Source organism: Letharia columbiana, assembly GCF_014066305.1.
Source record: "Letharia columbiana isolate WasteWater2 chromosome Unknown Sc0000020_s0, whole genome shotgun sequence".
NCBI lineage: Eukaryota > Fungi > Ascomycota > Lecanoromycetes > Lecanorales > Parmeliaceae > Letharia > Letharia columbiana.
Genome location: NW_023501061.1, coordinates 430,126 through 445,496, shown reverse-complemented (window position 1 = coordinate 445,496; position 15,371 = coordinate 430,126). Strand labels below are relative to the sequence as shown.

Below are 15,371 nucleotides of genomic sequence, written 5' to 3'. Positions count from 1 at the left end.
TGTACGTGTTGGATACGATGCGAATGCAGCACAGATCCAACCACCTGGCGATAATCTTACCGTTCGCCTTTTCCGCCAGAGCAGTAAGCCTTTCATTACTGAACGTCACCCTTTCCAAGCCTTTCTCTTACTTTGAACCGAAATCTACTCACAGCACCCAGACAACTTTGATATTGTAATCCAGTCAACTAGAGTGCAAACCGATAAACATCTATCAAGTGCATAGCCATCAGTGAGTGGCATTGACGCTGTCGGACTCGGGCACAAAATACTCGCCCTTCCCACCGTCTGTGGAGGCTCCTGGCTCGTCGACAGGGGTCTCAATCTCCGCCTCTTCAAATGCAGGACCATCATGAGCAGCGTCCATTGCGACCTTGTCCTTCAGCTCATCCATTGGCTCCTCACGTGCATTCGAATCCCCTTCGCTTCCGCCAACCGCCGCCTCTTTGGTTGCCTTTCCCCACGAACAGGGAAGGAGCCAAGGGGCCGAAGATCCACTCGTCGTCGCCTCTTTGGCTTCTTCCCCGTTCGTGGTTCCGTTGGCGGTGTAGTCTGGCTCGGATCCGTCGACAAGATGGCCGTTCGTCGGCTCTCCGACATCGGTATCAGCTTCCGTTCTATCGGCTGGCATGGTGTTGGGGGCCTTTTCGGCTTCCGTTGCTTCACTTTGAGGGAGTAGGAAGTTTCCAAAGTGATGATCCAACCGCGCCGTCTCGCCCGGGAAAGCACTCATTCCCACTCAGAGATCGGGACCGATTACCACGACGGCACCCTTGGCGTGGTCGATACCCCAGGTGTAGTGAGCGTCCTCGTCTGGTGGTCGATCGTCGTAGACGATGGTGGCTACGTCGCCGAGTGTACGAAGCTCTGTATCGGTCGTTCGCTCCGCAATCTCAAATGGGAGGCACTTTGTGACGAAGATGATGTTGAAAAGTTCACTTCCGCCGTATCGGTTGTAGAAGCCTTTCGACAAGCTCGCGGAGAAATACTTAAGCCCCTCCCTGACCGGTCCTCGAACGTCGGATGCAAAAACCAAGATGTGAAACAGGGCTGAGCCCTTCATCTTGTCATACAGATAGCCTGATTCTCCTTCGCTGAGGCAGACACGTGCGTTCGGACAGCGCACGCCGTTCTCGACAGTGACGGGGTTTTTTTTTTTTTTTTTTTTTTTTTTTTTTTTTTTTTATGCAAGGTACCATACATCACAACAAAAAAGCAAAAAAACCTCCTAAAGATGTTTAGAAATATTAATTTTTTTATTTTTTTTTTTTTTTTTTTTTTTTTTTTTTTTTTTTTTTTTTTTTTTTATTCCTTTTTAATTTTTTTTTTTTTTTTTTTCCCGTTTTTTTTGTTTTTTTGTATTGTGGGGACCGGCTTTTTTGTTCTTTTTTTATTTTTATATATATAAAATTTATATTTTTTTTTTTTTTTGGGGGGGTGTTGGGTTTTTTTTTTTTTTTTTTTTTTTATTTTTATTTTTTTTTTTTTTTTCAATTAAAACAAAAATATATCTTTTTTTTATTTTTTCCACCTTATGTGTTTGTGGTTTGAAGCCCAAACCCCCAAATTTTTTTTGTTTTTTTTTTGGGGAAGTTTTTAATATAATTAATTTTTTCAAAAAATAAAAAAAGAGTTCCCCCCGCCCCCCCTTGGTGGGACCCCCTGGTCTTTAAAGAAAAAACCTCTTTCAAAAAATTTATTATCTACCAAAAGATATTAGAGAGCGTCTTCGTAGCACATTGCTTACGGACCCTTCTGCTGCTAATGTAGATTTTGTTAGGCCCTCAGACGAGAAAGATTCTGAAGAAGAATTGTAGTTGAGGAGCCTAAGGTATCTCAAAATTAGAACTGGGTCCTTCGTAACATGATGTATGCTGGAAGTCATATTGCCTTAGTAGTCAGTGCTATGAATCTCCCCCAGAACTACAGTAGGGACTGTCTCGAAGGCCGCAGGTCAAATTGCTGGTCGGGAGCAGATGCATTGGCGAAAAGCCGATGCTACTAAAAGAATGGTTGCCTGGTTACCTTATTCCCTGCTGTTATTAGAAAGGTTTAGTAACGTTTTTTATAAGAATTTTTCATAATCTTAATAGCTCTATAGCTCTATTACTATATCTAATTAGATAGTATTACGAATTTAGCGTAACTAATTAAATCTATTATTTTTCATCTTCTAACTTCGAATTATTCTTTTTATTTCTTTATAATTTATTATATTTATACGAGTAAAGATCTATAAATTAAATTTATAAATTTTTTTTTATTAGAGCTATCGAGTAAATAGATAAGCGATCTTTAGTAAGCGAACTTTAATAAGCGATATTCAAATTTCTTACGCTTTAATAATTATAAGATTATATTTAAATCTTCTCTTTTTATTTAATAGCCTATATTTATTTTATAATTAAAAAAAAAACTTAAAAATTTAATAGAAAATAGAGGAGTTATTTTAAAATTAAATAATATATACTTATTTTTTAATAGTTATAAACGTTAATTTATTTTTTCGCGATAATTTAATTAATCTAATTAAAGAGAAGAGTAACTTTAAGTTTATAATTAATTATATATATAAAAATAAGATATTTAAGCTTAGCTCTATCTTATTCTTTTATATATATTAATATTATAAACTTTATTAATAAGAAGAATATTATTAAATTCTTAAATAATTATATTATTAAATTCTTAAATAATAATCGCTATTATATCGTAATATAGATATCTATCTTTAATAAAGTATACTTAATCTAAATTTAATCTAAATAATTAAATATTAAAACGCTTATAAAGAATTATAGCTTTATGAATAATAAAAAATATTTTTTAATTAACTATTATTAGAATATTAGATATATAATATATAGAACGAATAAATTAATTCTTTAAAATCTCTTCGAGACTAGATTTTAAATATAGTATAAAATTAGATAACTGGAAAATATAGTAACTAAAATATACGAAGGCTAAAAATATAATAACTAAGATACGCGAGAGTTATATTTCGATACTCCTCTATAGTTACGCTCTTAGTTTACTTAATAAGAAATAAAGCTATATATAACTCTTATTAACGATAAAGATTATTTTAATCTTAATAATAATAGATTATTTTAATCTTAATAAATAAACTATTTTAATTCTAATAATAATAGACTATTTTAGTCTTAATAATATTTTATAGACTATTTTAGCCTTTCGATAATAGGCTATTCTAGTCTTTTAATAATAAATTATTTTAGCCTCTTAATAATAGACTATTTTAATCTTTTATAAAATATTTTAATCTTTTAATAATAAATTATTTTAGCCTTAATAATAATAATAGATTATTTCAGTCTTTTAATAAAAATAGACTATTTTAGTCTTAATATTTTATTTCTATCGATTTTATTAAATCTTAAAAAACTTTATAAGAAAAGAGAAAAAGAATATTAGCTCGTCTATTAATATAACTAAGTTCTTATTTTAACGAGAGTTCTTTACGACGACGAGAATTCTTTATAACGACGAGAGTTTTTTATAACGATGCGATAACGTAGTTATAACTCTATATTTAAATTAATCTTATAGAAATTTAATATTATAGCGACTTAGTTTATATATTCTATAGATCGAGCTTATAATCTATTAAAATATTAGATATATAATATATAGAACGAATAAATTAATTCTCTAAAATCTCTTCGAGACTAGATTTATTAAAATATAGTCTCCGCGTATCTTAGCTATTATATTTTTAGTCTCCGCGTATCTTAGCTATTATATTTTCTAGCTATTTAATTTTATATTATATTTAAAATCTAACTTCGAAGAGATTTTAGAGAATTAATTTATTCGTTTTATATATTATATATCTAATATTTTAATAGATTATAAGCTCGATTTATAGAATATATAAACTAAGTCGCTATAATACTAGTTTTTTATAAAGACTAATTTAAATATAGAGTTATAATTACGTCGTTATATCGTCGTATTATCGTATCGCTATATCGTTATAAGAAACTCTCGTTATAATAAAAACTCGATTATATTAATAGACGAGCTAATACTCTTTTTCTCTTTTCTTATAAAGTTTTTTTAAGATTTAATAAGATTAGCGAAGATAATAAGATAGTAGTAAAGAGAAACGTCGCGAAGAATTATAGATAATATCTATATGAGATAACTATATTACTTCGTTGTCACGGTACGCCAAGGCCACCTGATAAGATAACACTAGTGTGGCTTGGCGCCGCACATATCTGCTCTGCAGGCACATAGAATAACCAACATCTTTACACCACACCATGAATTCATGACCCAGTCATCCATTTCCTTGACAATTGGTAGCAACACCTAACCCAGGTCCTCTTCCAAGTCGTCTATACCGTCACTCGACCAGCAGTCACGATATACCGACAGTCAGCCCCCCGCGCTTCCGCTACGCAGCTAGGCCGTCACAGCCTACGCAAAAACCAGCCAATCAAGTCGATCCTTTCAATAGGCCATTTGACATATCGCTATGGCCTACTACAGCCCTATCGTCCCTACGCCATTTGACCTCATGACCTACGCACTCAATCGTATCGCCCACAGCCACAAAGTCAGAGAACAAAAGGAACAAGCGGAGAAACAAGCGGAGAACTCGTGCCAAGCACCTCCCACCAAGCCGTCAACACACCAAGTCGACTGCTATAGCTCCAATCGTCCCCAAACTCTCTCAAAACAGCAACAGAACACTGCGGAGAACATTACGGAGACAGTCATCAGCAGCAGTGACACAACAGGCCTACTCTCCACGATCTCACACCAATCCACTCAGCCAGTGCAAGAGAAGTCACTACAGCAGGCAAAAGCGGAGAACACTGCGGAGAAACCAAGCGACAACAAGGCCACCGTCATCAAGAACACGGCTCAGCTCTCCACGATCCCACGTCAGATCGCCACTCAGCAAGCGGAGAACGACAGTACAATTTGGCCTGCTATCTCTGCATGCCTAGGCAATATCACATTAGTGTGGCATATCACTGCAATGAGCAAACAAGAGAAGGATCTACTGCGACGATCACAGCCAAATTACTATGATACATTGGACCTCTGCAAGCAAAGGCCACGCATATCTCGCTGACGTCACACCGGATGGCTATGCGGTCTATGAGGAAGATGAGGGGGTAAATCAGGAGCATCATAGCCACTAGCAACGATGCATTTTGATTGGTCAATGACATAGGCCACGAGGACGTGTCTTTTTTTCATTCTTTGCGGGCATGTTGTCACGGTACGCCAAGGCCACCTGATAAGATAACACTAGTGTGGCTTGGCGCCGCACATATCTGCCCTGCAGGCACATAGAATAACCAACATCTTTACACCACACCATGAATTCATAACCCAGTCATCCATTTCCTTAACATTCGTATTATACTCTAGAGATATATTATATTATCTTAGAAAGAAATATTACGTTAAGAAGACGTATTATTTAAAATAAGTATTAAATATTATATTAGAAAGACGTATTATATTAAAATAGTATATAAAAGATTAAAATAGTCTATTAAAGACTAAAATAGCCTATTATTAAAAGGCTAAAATAATTTATTATTATTACGACTAAAATAGCTTATTATTATAACTAAAATAGCTTATTATTATAATTAAAATAGTCTATTTTTACGATTAAAATAATCTATTATTATTATAATTAAAATAATCTATTATTATTATAACTAAAATAATCTATTATTATTATAACTAAAATAGCTTATTATTATAACTAAAATAGTTTATTATTATAATTAAAATAGTCTATTATTATTATAACTAAAATAGTCTATTATTATTAAAACTAAAATAGTCTATTATTATTAAAACTAAAATAGTCTATTATTATCGAAGACTAAAATAGTCTATTATTATTACGACTAAAATAGTTTATTATTATCGAAGACTAAAATAGTCTATTATTAAGACTAAAATAGCCTATTATTATTAAGACTAAAATAGTCTATTATTAAGATTAAAATAATTTATTATTAAGAGTTATATATAGCTTTATTTCTTATTAAGTAAACTAAGAGCGTAACTATAGAGAAGTATTAAAATATAATTCTCGCGTATTTATTAGAAAAGGCGCTTAAGAATTCTAAGTGAGAGAACTCTAGATTACTTAGCTTATATACGCTTAATATATACTTAGCGAAGTCTTAATAAATAAGCTTAAATAAGCGATCTTTCTCGAATTTTCTTTACTTTTTTAAGAATTAGTTTTACTATTAAATCGATATATAAATATATTTATCTTTCTAATTTTATATTACTATATAACTCTAAAACTCTTTAAATCTAATAATTTTAATTCTTTAATCTTTTTTAGAAGTAGCGATTCGAAATTAGTATAATAATTACTATTAAAGTATAATCTTAATATTTATAAAATAAGTTATTATTAATTAATATAATATCGAATTAAAATATAATTATAATATAATTAAAGATATTAAGATATATTATAAATTTAAATAAAGAGATCTTTCTATTAGTTATATATAATAGTTTAATAGAAAAATTAAGTAGTAATAATAATAATAATATTATTATTTATAGTTAAGAAAGTATCTCTAATAAGAAGCGAGATATTAATAAATAGATTAATAAATCTATTTATATTCTAATCGATAAAGTAGAGTATATTACTTATCGCTAAAAAATATTTATATAAGAATATTATCTTTAATCTCTAGAAGCGAAGATTATTTTATTTAAAAGAAGTAAAATATTTATAGATCGTAATTATAATAGCGATAATAATATATTAAAATTATTAGCGACTTTAGAAATAAAGAGAATTATAAATAATACTAGTTTTAAATATAATAATATTATTTAATAGTTTTAAAAAATAATTTAATTAGAGAAATTGCTAATCTATTATAAAAAGAGTATTTAAAAATATTAAGCTCTAGTATAAAAGATAAATAAAGCGTTTCGCTTAATCTTAAAAAACTTTCTTATTAAAAAAAATAAGATTTTTTAAGTTTATTAATCTTTTAATAATAATTAAAAAAAACTATAGATTAATAAGAAGAATAGATTTTCGAATTATAACTATATATAATAGAAGTTTATTAACTTTTTATTAAATTAAATTAAGAATTTAATAAATTAAGAATTTAATATTATTTAAACGTATACGAATATTAATTAAAGATAAAATTAAACTATATATTAATTTAATAATTATCTTTAATTATTAAAAGTCTAAATAAATCTCTATATTAAGAATTAATAAGTATATTATTTATTTATAAAACTTTATATAAAACTTTATTATTAATTAATTAATATTTAAATTATATTAATTAAGCGAGATAAACTTTTAACGCTTATAATACGCTTAAAGAATAATAATTAAAAGTAAAAATCTTTTAGAGAATATAAAGTAAATAATATTTCTAATTTATAAGAAAGCTAATAGCGAGGAAATTAAAATTCTTAATATAAGAAATTATAGTTATTATAAAGATAAAATAACTTTAATTTAAAAAATAAACGACTTCGAGATTATAAGTTTAAAATAAATTTAAAAATAATAAGTTTTATTTAAATAGTATAAAATATTATAATTATAGAGAAAAAGAATATTACGCTACTATTTATATTAAATCGAAAAAATAGAAAATAGAAAGTTTTAATAATATATCGATTAGTTTAATTAATAATTATAAGCTTTATATAATTAACTTAATAGAAAAAAAGAAACTCTTATTAAAGACTTTATAACGACGAGAATAAAAATAGAAGTAATATTTATTTTAATAATAATAAAGAATAAATATAATAAGCTAGCGTTTTATAATTAAATAAAATCTAATAAAGATTAATAATCTCTTATTAAAATCTATATAAATAAATAGAAAATTAACTTATTACTATAGTACTTATTTAATTATCTATTATTTATAAAATTATTAAAAGCGTATTAAGCGTTATAAATATATTTTTTATATTATTAATAAAAAAAATTTCTTAATAATTTTAGATCTTTTAATCTTAATTAATAAACGAATTAAGATAGATATAGAAGATCGAATCTAGTATTTTAACGTCGAAAAGTAGGTATTTAAGATTTTAATATTATAATAATTCGCGAATACTTTATAGAGTATAAGATTATCTATATATTAGTTATAGTTAAAATAATAATTATAAATAGAGAATATAAAATTAATATAATTAAAATATATAATATTTATATAGATAGCGTAAAGGTTATTCTTAAACTTTCTTATAAGTTAAAAGAATATAAAGATATATTTTTATTAAAAGAAATAAGTTAATTATTATTATATAAAAGTTATAATTATATTATTAAAATTACGACGAAGCTATTATTTAATTTATTATATAATTTATTTAATATAAAGTTAATAGTATTAAGAATTTATCTCGATAAAGCTCTAGCGAAGAGTTAAATTAAATATTTTACGAGTTTAATAAAAGTTTTAATTCTATTTATTTTAAAAAAGAATAAAGATTTATATTTATATATTAACTATCGTAAATTAAATAAGATAATTATTAAAAATTAATATCTCTTATTCTTAATTAGCGAGACGCTTAATCGCTTAAATAATTTTAAATAATATATTAAATTTAATTTAAAGAATATTTATTATTATATATAAATTTATAAAGACGATAAATAAAAGATAGCGTTTTATATATATTACGAGTACTTTAAATATCTAATAATATTATTTAACTTAACTAATACTTTAATAATCTTTTAAACTTATATTAATAAAACTTTAATTAAACTAATTAATTAGTTTCATCTATAAATCTAAAAAGTTTCTTTCCGTACGATTTTCGTCGAGTTTATATAATTAATACGATTTAGTCTATTTAATAGACTTTATTTATATTTAATCCTTTTTATTAGTTTAATAATTATCTAAATTCTTTTCGCCAGTTCTATTAATTTAGTAACTTTAAAAAATTTTAGTAACTTTAAAAATTTTACGTAATATACTTTAATATACTCTAAGTATTATTCTATATATATATAATATTAATATATATTATTATTAATATATATATTATTATACGCTATATTAGAGTATTACTTACGCGATTAATTTTATTAAATTATCTAATTTTATAATTAAATTTAAGTTAACGTTAATACTTATCGTTATAGAATCTTATTATTATAACGTTAATTATTAGAACTTTTCTTTTTTTATATATATTACTATTAAATTAATAGAACTAGTAAAAAAGAATAGAATAGTTACTAAATCGATAGAATTTAAGCGAATTCTAATTAGATTTGCTAAATTAATAGAATTTAGGCGGATTCTAATTAGATTTACTAATTCGATAGATTTTATAATTTCCGCGAAACACGCGCGATTAGCAATTTCAAATTTTATAGAAACTTTTCAGATTTGCAGATGTTTACGTAATATATTTAAATAATATTTTTATATATTTTAAGATAAAGAAGAAGTATCTAGATTATATAAAGTAAGTACTTAATCGATTTAGATAATATAGTCTTTATATAAATTTAAAGAAATATAAGTTTTTCGTTATTAAAGTAAAATTTCTCGACTTTATAATATTTATTATTAATATTATTATAGATAAATATAGAGTTATTATAATCTAAGAGTAATCTAAATTAAAATACTATTATAATATATAAGTTTTTTTAAAATTTATAAATTTCTATCGAAGATTTATTTATTATTATTTTTAAATTATAAATTCTTTAATAGAACTTTTTAAAGAAAGCGAAAAGAATATTAAATTAGAATTATTTTTATAGCTTAATATTATAGAGTATATATTTAAAAAACTAAAAAGCGTCTTTATAATCGCGCTTTTTCTTAAATATTTCGACTTTTAGCTTTTAATTTAAATCGAAATTAATATCTTATTATTTATTATAGCGGGTATATTAATTTAGCTATATATAAATAGATAATAATATCTAATCGCTTTTTATTTAAGAAAAATAATTAATATAGAGTATAACTATAAAATATATAATTAAGAACTTTATATAATTATTATAATATTTAAGTATTAATATTACTATTTAAAGAGAAGTTTTTATCTTATTAAAGTTTCTACTAATTATAATAATTTAAAATACTTTATAAGATAATTAATATTAAATAGTAGATAAGCCCGCTAAATAATAAAACTCTTCTTATATAATTTTTTAATTTCATATAAATTAAATAAGATAAATTTTAATAATATATTTTTAAAACGCTTTAATTATAAAAGCGAAAATGAATTAATTAATAAACTTCTCTCTATATTATAGTAAAAACTAATTAAAGTTAAAAGCTTTTTAATTTTTATTTTAGCTATTATTAAGATAGCTTATAAAGATAGCGTAGATTATATATATAATAAATATAATCTTAATAATAAATATCTTATTATATTAAATAATTTAAGTATAAATAAAAGTTTCTTAGATACTAGTTTTTAAAAAAAGTATTTATAAAAAAGATAATATTTAAGAATTTAATAACTATAATAGTATAAGAAATCTATTTAAATATAATATATTCTTCGAGATTTAGAGAATTTTAATTTCTAATAAAAGAGAGTTTAAGTAAGATATTTACTTAATATATTTATAATATAGTTAATAAGCGACTTAATTTTATTACTAAGACTATTAATTATAAATAGCTCGTTTTATATCTAATTATTAAAGTATTAATAATTAATAAAACGATATATAATATAAATAGTATATCTATTTATAAACTTATAAAGATATTTTAATAAGAGAACGCTTTTATTAAATAGCGTAAAGTTAATAAAGTATTAAATAAGCGAATACGAAGTATTAATAATTAAATTTAAAATAGCTAGAGGCTATTAAGATATAATAATAAATTATATATTCTCGAGAAAGACTTAATTCGAGAAAAGCTATTATAATAATTTTATAGCTAGATATTTTAATATTAATAAGATATTTAAATTAATAAAGAGAAAATACTATTAAAATAATATTCGCGTAGATATTAAGAAGTATATTAATATATATAATATTTATTAGCATATGAAGATAAAACGCTATTATCTCTATAATAAACTAAATCTACTTTCTTTATTAACGAGATTATAGAAGAAAATTATAATAGACTTTATTATAAATCTTTCTTCTAATAAACGTAAAGAGCGCGTTTATAACTCGATTCTTATAATAATTAATCGATATATTAAACTATTAAAATATATTAATATATATAATAGAATAAGATAGAGTTAAGCTTAAAAATCTTGAATTTATATATATAGTTAATTATTAATTCGTTAGATCTACGCTCTTTAATTAAATCGGCTAAGTTATCGCGGGTAAATAAATTAGCGTCCGTAACTATTAAACGTTCGTAATTATTAAAAAAATAGATATATTATTAACATATAGAATAACTTTTTTATTTTCTATTAAAATTTTAATTTTTTTTTTAATTATAGAACGAAATATAGGCTTTTAGATAAAAAAAGAATTATTAAATTTAGTCTTATAACTACTAAAGCGCAAGAAATTCAAATATCGCTTATTAAAGTTCGCTTATTAAAGATCGCTCCTCGATAGCCCTAATTAAAAAAATGATTATAAATTTAATTTATAGATCTTTACTCGTATTATATTAATAAGATAATTAATATTATATAATTAGAAGAGTTATTTATAGAGGAAATTATTCTTCGATATAAAGTATTAGAAGATATTATTATAAATCGAGAATTTATCTTTATAAATACGTTTTAATTAAAAGTTTATTATTAATTATAAATAAAATATAGATTAAGTACTACTTTTTATTTATAAATTAATAAATAAATAAAGCGATAAAATTAGACTTTAGAATATTATTTAAAAATATATTATTTAGAGCGATAAGATAATTAAATAAAGCTTCTATTAATCGCGGAATTTATATATTATTAAAGCGAGTATAAAATAATTAGCTATAACTTATTCTTCGCTATATATAAATATTAATTAAAATTTAAGTTAATCGCTAAGAATAGCGCTATTAAGAGAGAAATATTTATAGTAAAAAAACGTATTAAAAAAATTAATATAATTCGATAAGAGCTTATTAGTATATATAATAGAATAAGATAGAATTAAGCTTAAAAATCTTAAATTTATATATATAGTTAATTATTAATTTAGAGTTACTACGCTCTTTAATTAAATCGACTAAATTATCGCGAGTAAATAAATTAGCGTCCGCAACTATTAAACGTTTATAACTATTAAAAAAATAGATATACGTTATTAATATATAGAATAACTTTTTTATTTTCTATTAAAATTTTAAGATTTTTTTTTAAATTATAGAACGAAATATAGGCTTTTAGATAAAAAAAGAATTTTTAAATTTAGTCTTATAATTATTAAAGCGTAAGGAATTCAAATATCGCTTATTAAAGTTCGCTTACTAAAGATCGCTCGATAGCCGAATAGTCTTAATTAAAAAATAGATATATATTATTTATTTTTAGAATAACTTTTTTATTTTCTATTAAAATTTTAAGATTTTTTTTTAAATTATAGAACGAAATATAAGCTTTTAGATAAGTTAAGAATTCTTAAATTTAGTCTTAGAACTATTAAAGCACAAGGAATTCAAATATCGCTTACTAAAGATCGCTCCTCGATAGCTCTAATAAAAAAATGTTTATAAATTTAATTTATAAACCTTTACTCGTAAGATATTAATAAAGTATATAAAAAACGTAATTAAAATTTTATAATAAGAATTATAAATTATAAAGATTTAATCGCGATAATTTTATTATATTTTCTATAAAGAATTTAAAGTAAAAGAGATTAAATAAAAAGCTTTCTAATAAGTTAATTAATTCGTTTTATATTTAGAAGTATATTAAAATATAAGCGTATTAATTATAACTATTATCTATCTATCGAATTTACTTTATTTTTTATATATTATTATTAAAACTATATAAACGAAGATTAAGAGATTTAAATATTTTTAAATATTTTATTTTTAAATTAATAGAAGATAGTAAAGAGTATTTAATAAAATTTATATATAAAAAGCGTATAAAAAAGAATAAGATAGAATATCTTATTTAATAAGAAAATTATTTTAAAAAATATAATAAATAGCTTAATAAAGAAGCTATAGAAAATATATAAGATCTAATTAATAAGTTTAATAAGTAAAGCTCGCGAGTATAAAACGCGTAAGATATAAATATCGAAAAAGGGCTTAAAGATTAACGACTTCAAAAAAATATTTAAAGATAAAGAATTTAGCTATAAAGAGTCGAATTTTAAATACTATAATAAAAAATAATATTAAAAAGATTAATAAAAAGTATTAATATTTAAAAATAATAAAGAAAAGATTATATTATTAGATATAATAGATATTATAATATTAAATATATATATATAAAATAATTAACTAATTAAATCTCTTAAATATATTAAAAATATTATTATTAGCGCTATTATTATTAAGACTATCTCTTAAATCGCTTTCATAAATAGAATTTATCTTATTATCTTTCTTCTCCTCTTTCTTATTCTACTCTTTATTCTCTTTCTTCTCTTCTTTCTTATTCTTCTTCTTATCTCTATTATTATTTATCTCATCTTTATTATTTCTACTCTTAAAATTCGAGTTCGACTTAGATTAATATGACATTATAAAAGCCTTTTATAGAAGTCTCTAGTAAAGTCGTTTCTACTAGGTCTAAGAGGCTTAAAGAGCCTAGACTAAATATATATTAGCATCTTTATACTTTCTCTACTAAAGTAGATTTCTAAATAGTAAGAATATATCTTCTTTTTATATTATAACTTAATTTATAATAATATAATAGTAATACTCTAATTACTTATAAGTATTAATAATTTATACTTATAAATAAATCTAATATTCTATTAATATTAATATTAATATTAATTTATATCTCTTTCTCTAAATAATATTTTCTCTAGATTAATTTAGATTATATTATCGCTAGCTATTATATTAAGCTAGCTTTTATTATCTTTTTAAATATTATAATTACTATTATATCAGCTTTTAAAAATATCTTATCTACTCTTTATTCTATTAATAATCTTATATATATTATATATTAAATTTAAGTATTTATAAAAGATATTAATCGAGTTTAAGAGATTTCTTATAAGATAGTAATTACTATTTATTATATTATAATTATTTATATATATTCGAAGTTAGTAATTATAAGATCTAAGTAAATATTAAAAAAGCTCTTTTTTATATATTAAAAGATAGATTTCTTATTATTTTAATATTCTATTAAAGTCTTTAATAATTATATAATAAATCTTAAAGCTACGCTAGCTATCTAATATTTCTTTAAATATTATAAACCTCTCTCAATAGATAATATATCGATATTATTATAATCTATTTCTTTATTTATTAAATTAATTACGCGAGTAGAATTTACTATTATATTAATAAATAAAGCTATTTATAATTAACTAATTAAATCTTAACTATCTATTATTATAATATAAAAATTTATAAAAATATAGCTCGCTAAGCTACGGGCGATAATAGTAGAATTTCGTATTATATTAGATTTATTTAAATCTTTAGAAGATTTAGAGCTATTAGATAAATTAGGACTAGTCGAAAATAGCGATAACGATAGTAATAAAGCTAATTAATTTAATTTAGATAATATTAATTATTTTAATTTATTTTATAAAAGTAAGTTTATTAATATCGCCTCGATAATAGAATACTCTAATAAGAGTATCTTCTTTTAAAATATACACGTTTTTATTAATCGAGTTAAGGATATAATACGAGCTAAGGGTAACGTGCTACTACGATAGAACCTTTAAATCTATCTAAGAGAAACTATACTTACTTAATTTACTACTAAGCTAACTAAGAATAATAAACGCTTAATTACTTATAATATAAATAAGTAGTACCGCCTACTACTAGCACGTTAAAAACCATCGCGTTCTTAAGATATAATAATTCTACTACGAGAAAAGTATTCGATATAAGATATCGTCTATTATCGAGAGCTATAAGAGTATATTTAAACTCTTATAAGAGTAGCTTAGAATATCGATATAAGTGTAATAAAGAATTATATATTACTTATCTGAAATGGATTAAATACGGAATTTCAGCGAGATATTTTAGAGTTAGAAGCTATTATCGATTATAATCGATTTTTAGAATCGTTTAATAAGCGAAAGTATTAATAATAAGAGTATATTAATCGCTATTCGCGATAAGCTTTATATTCTTAATAGTAATAAAAGAGAATAAATTTTTATAAATATCTATCGCGATAAT

At 23.2% G+C, this 15,371-nt stretch overlaps 3 protein-coding genes across 3 annotated transcripts; 1 reads left to right on the top strand and 2 right to left on the bottom strand.

Moving 5' to 3' along the window:
- Positions 1 to 229: 229 nt before the first annotated feature.
- Positions 230 to 631, bottom strand: HO173_006728 (uncharacterized protein; the record flags this gene model as incomplete). The annotated part of the gene is made up of 1 exon (XM_037308636.1): positions 230 to 631. One exon carries the CDS (start codon positions 629 to 631, stop codon positions 230 to 232), a length of 402 nt encoding a protein of 133 aa, XP_037164479.1.
- A 108-nt stretch (positions 632 to 739) lies between these two features.
- On the bottom strand, positions 740 to 1,063 carry HO173_006727 (uncharacterized protein; the record flags this gene model as incomplete). Its single annotated transcript, XM_037308635.1, has 1 exon — positions 740 to 1,063. The coding sequence occupies one exon, from the start codon at positions 1,061 to 1,063 to the stop codon at positions 740 to 742; it is 324 nt and encodes a 107-aa protein (XP_037164478.1).
- A 3,444-nt stretch (positions 1,064 to 4,507) lies between these two features.
- Positions 4,508 to 5,113, top strand: HO173_006726 (uncharacterized protein; the record flags this gene model as incomplete). The annotated part of the gene is made up of 1 exon (XM_037308634.1): positions 4,508 to 5,113. One exon carries the CDS (start codon positions 4,508 to 4,510, stop codon positions 5,111 to 5,113), a length of 606 nt encoding a protein of 201 aa, XP_037164477.1.
- Between the last annotated feature and the right edge of the window lie 10,258 nt (positions 5,114 to 15,371).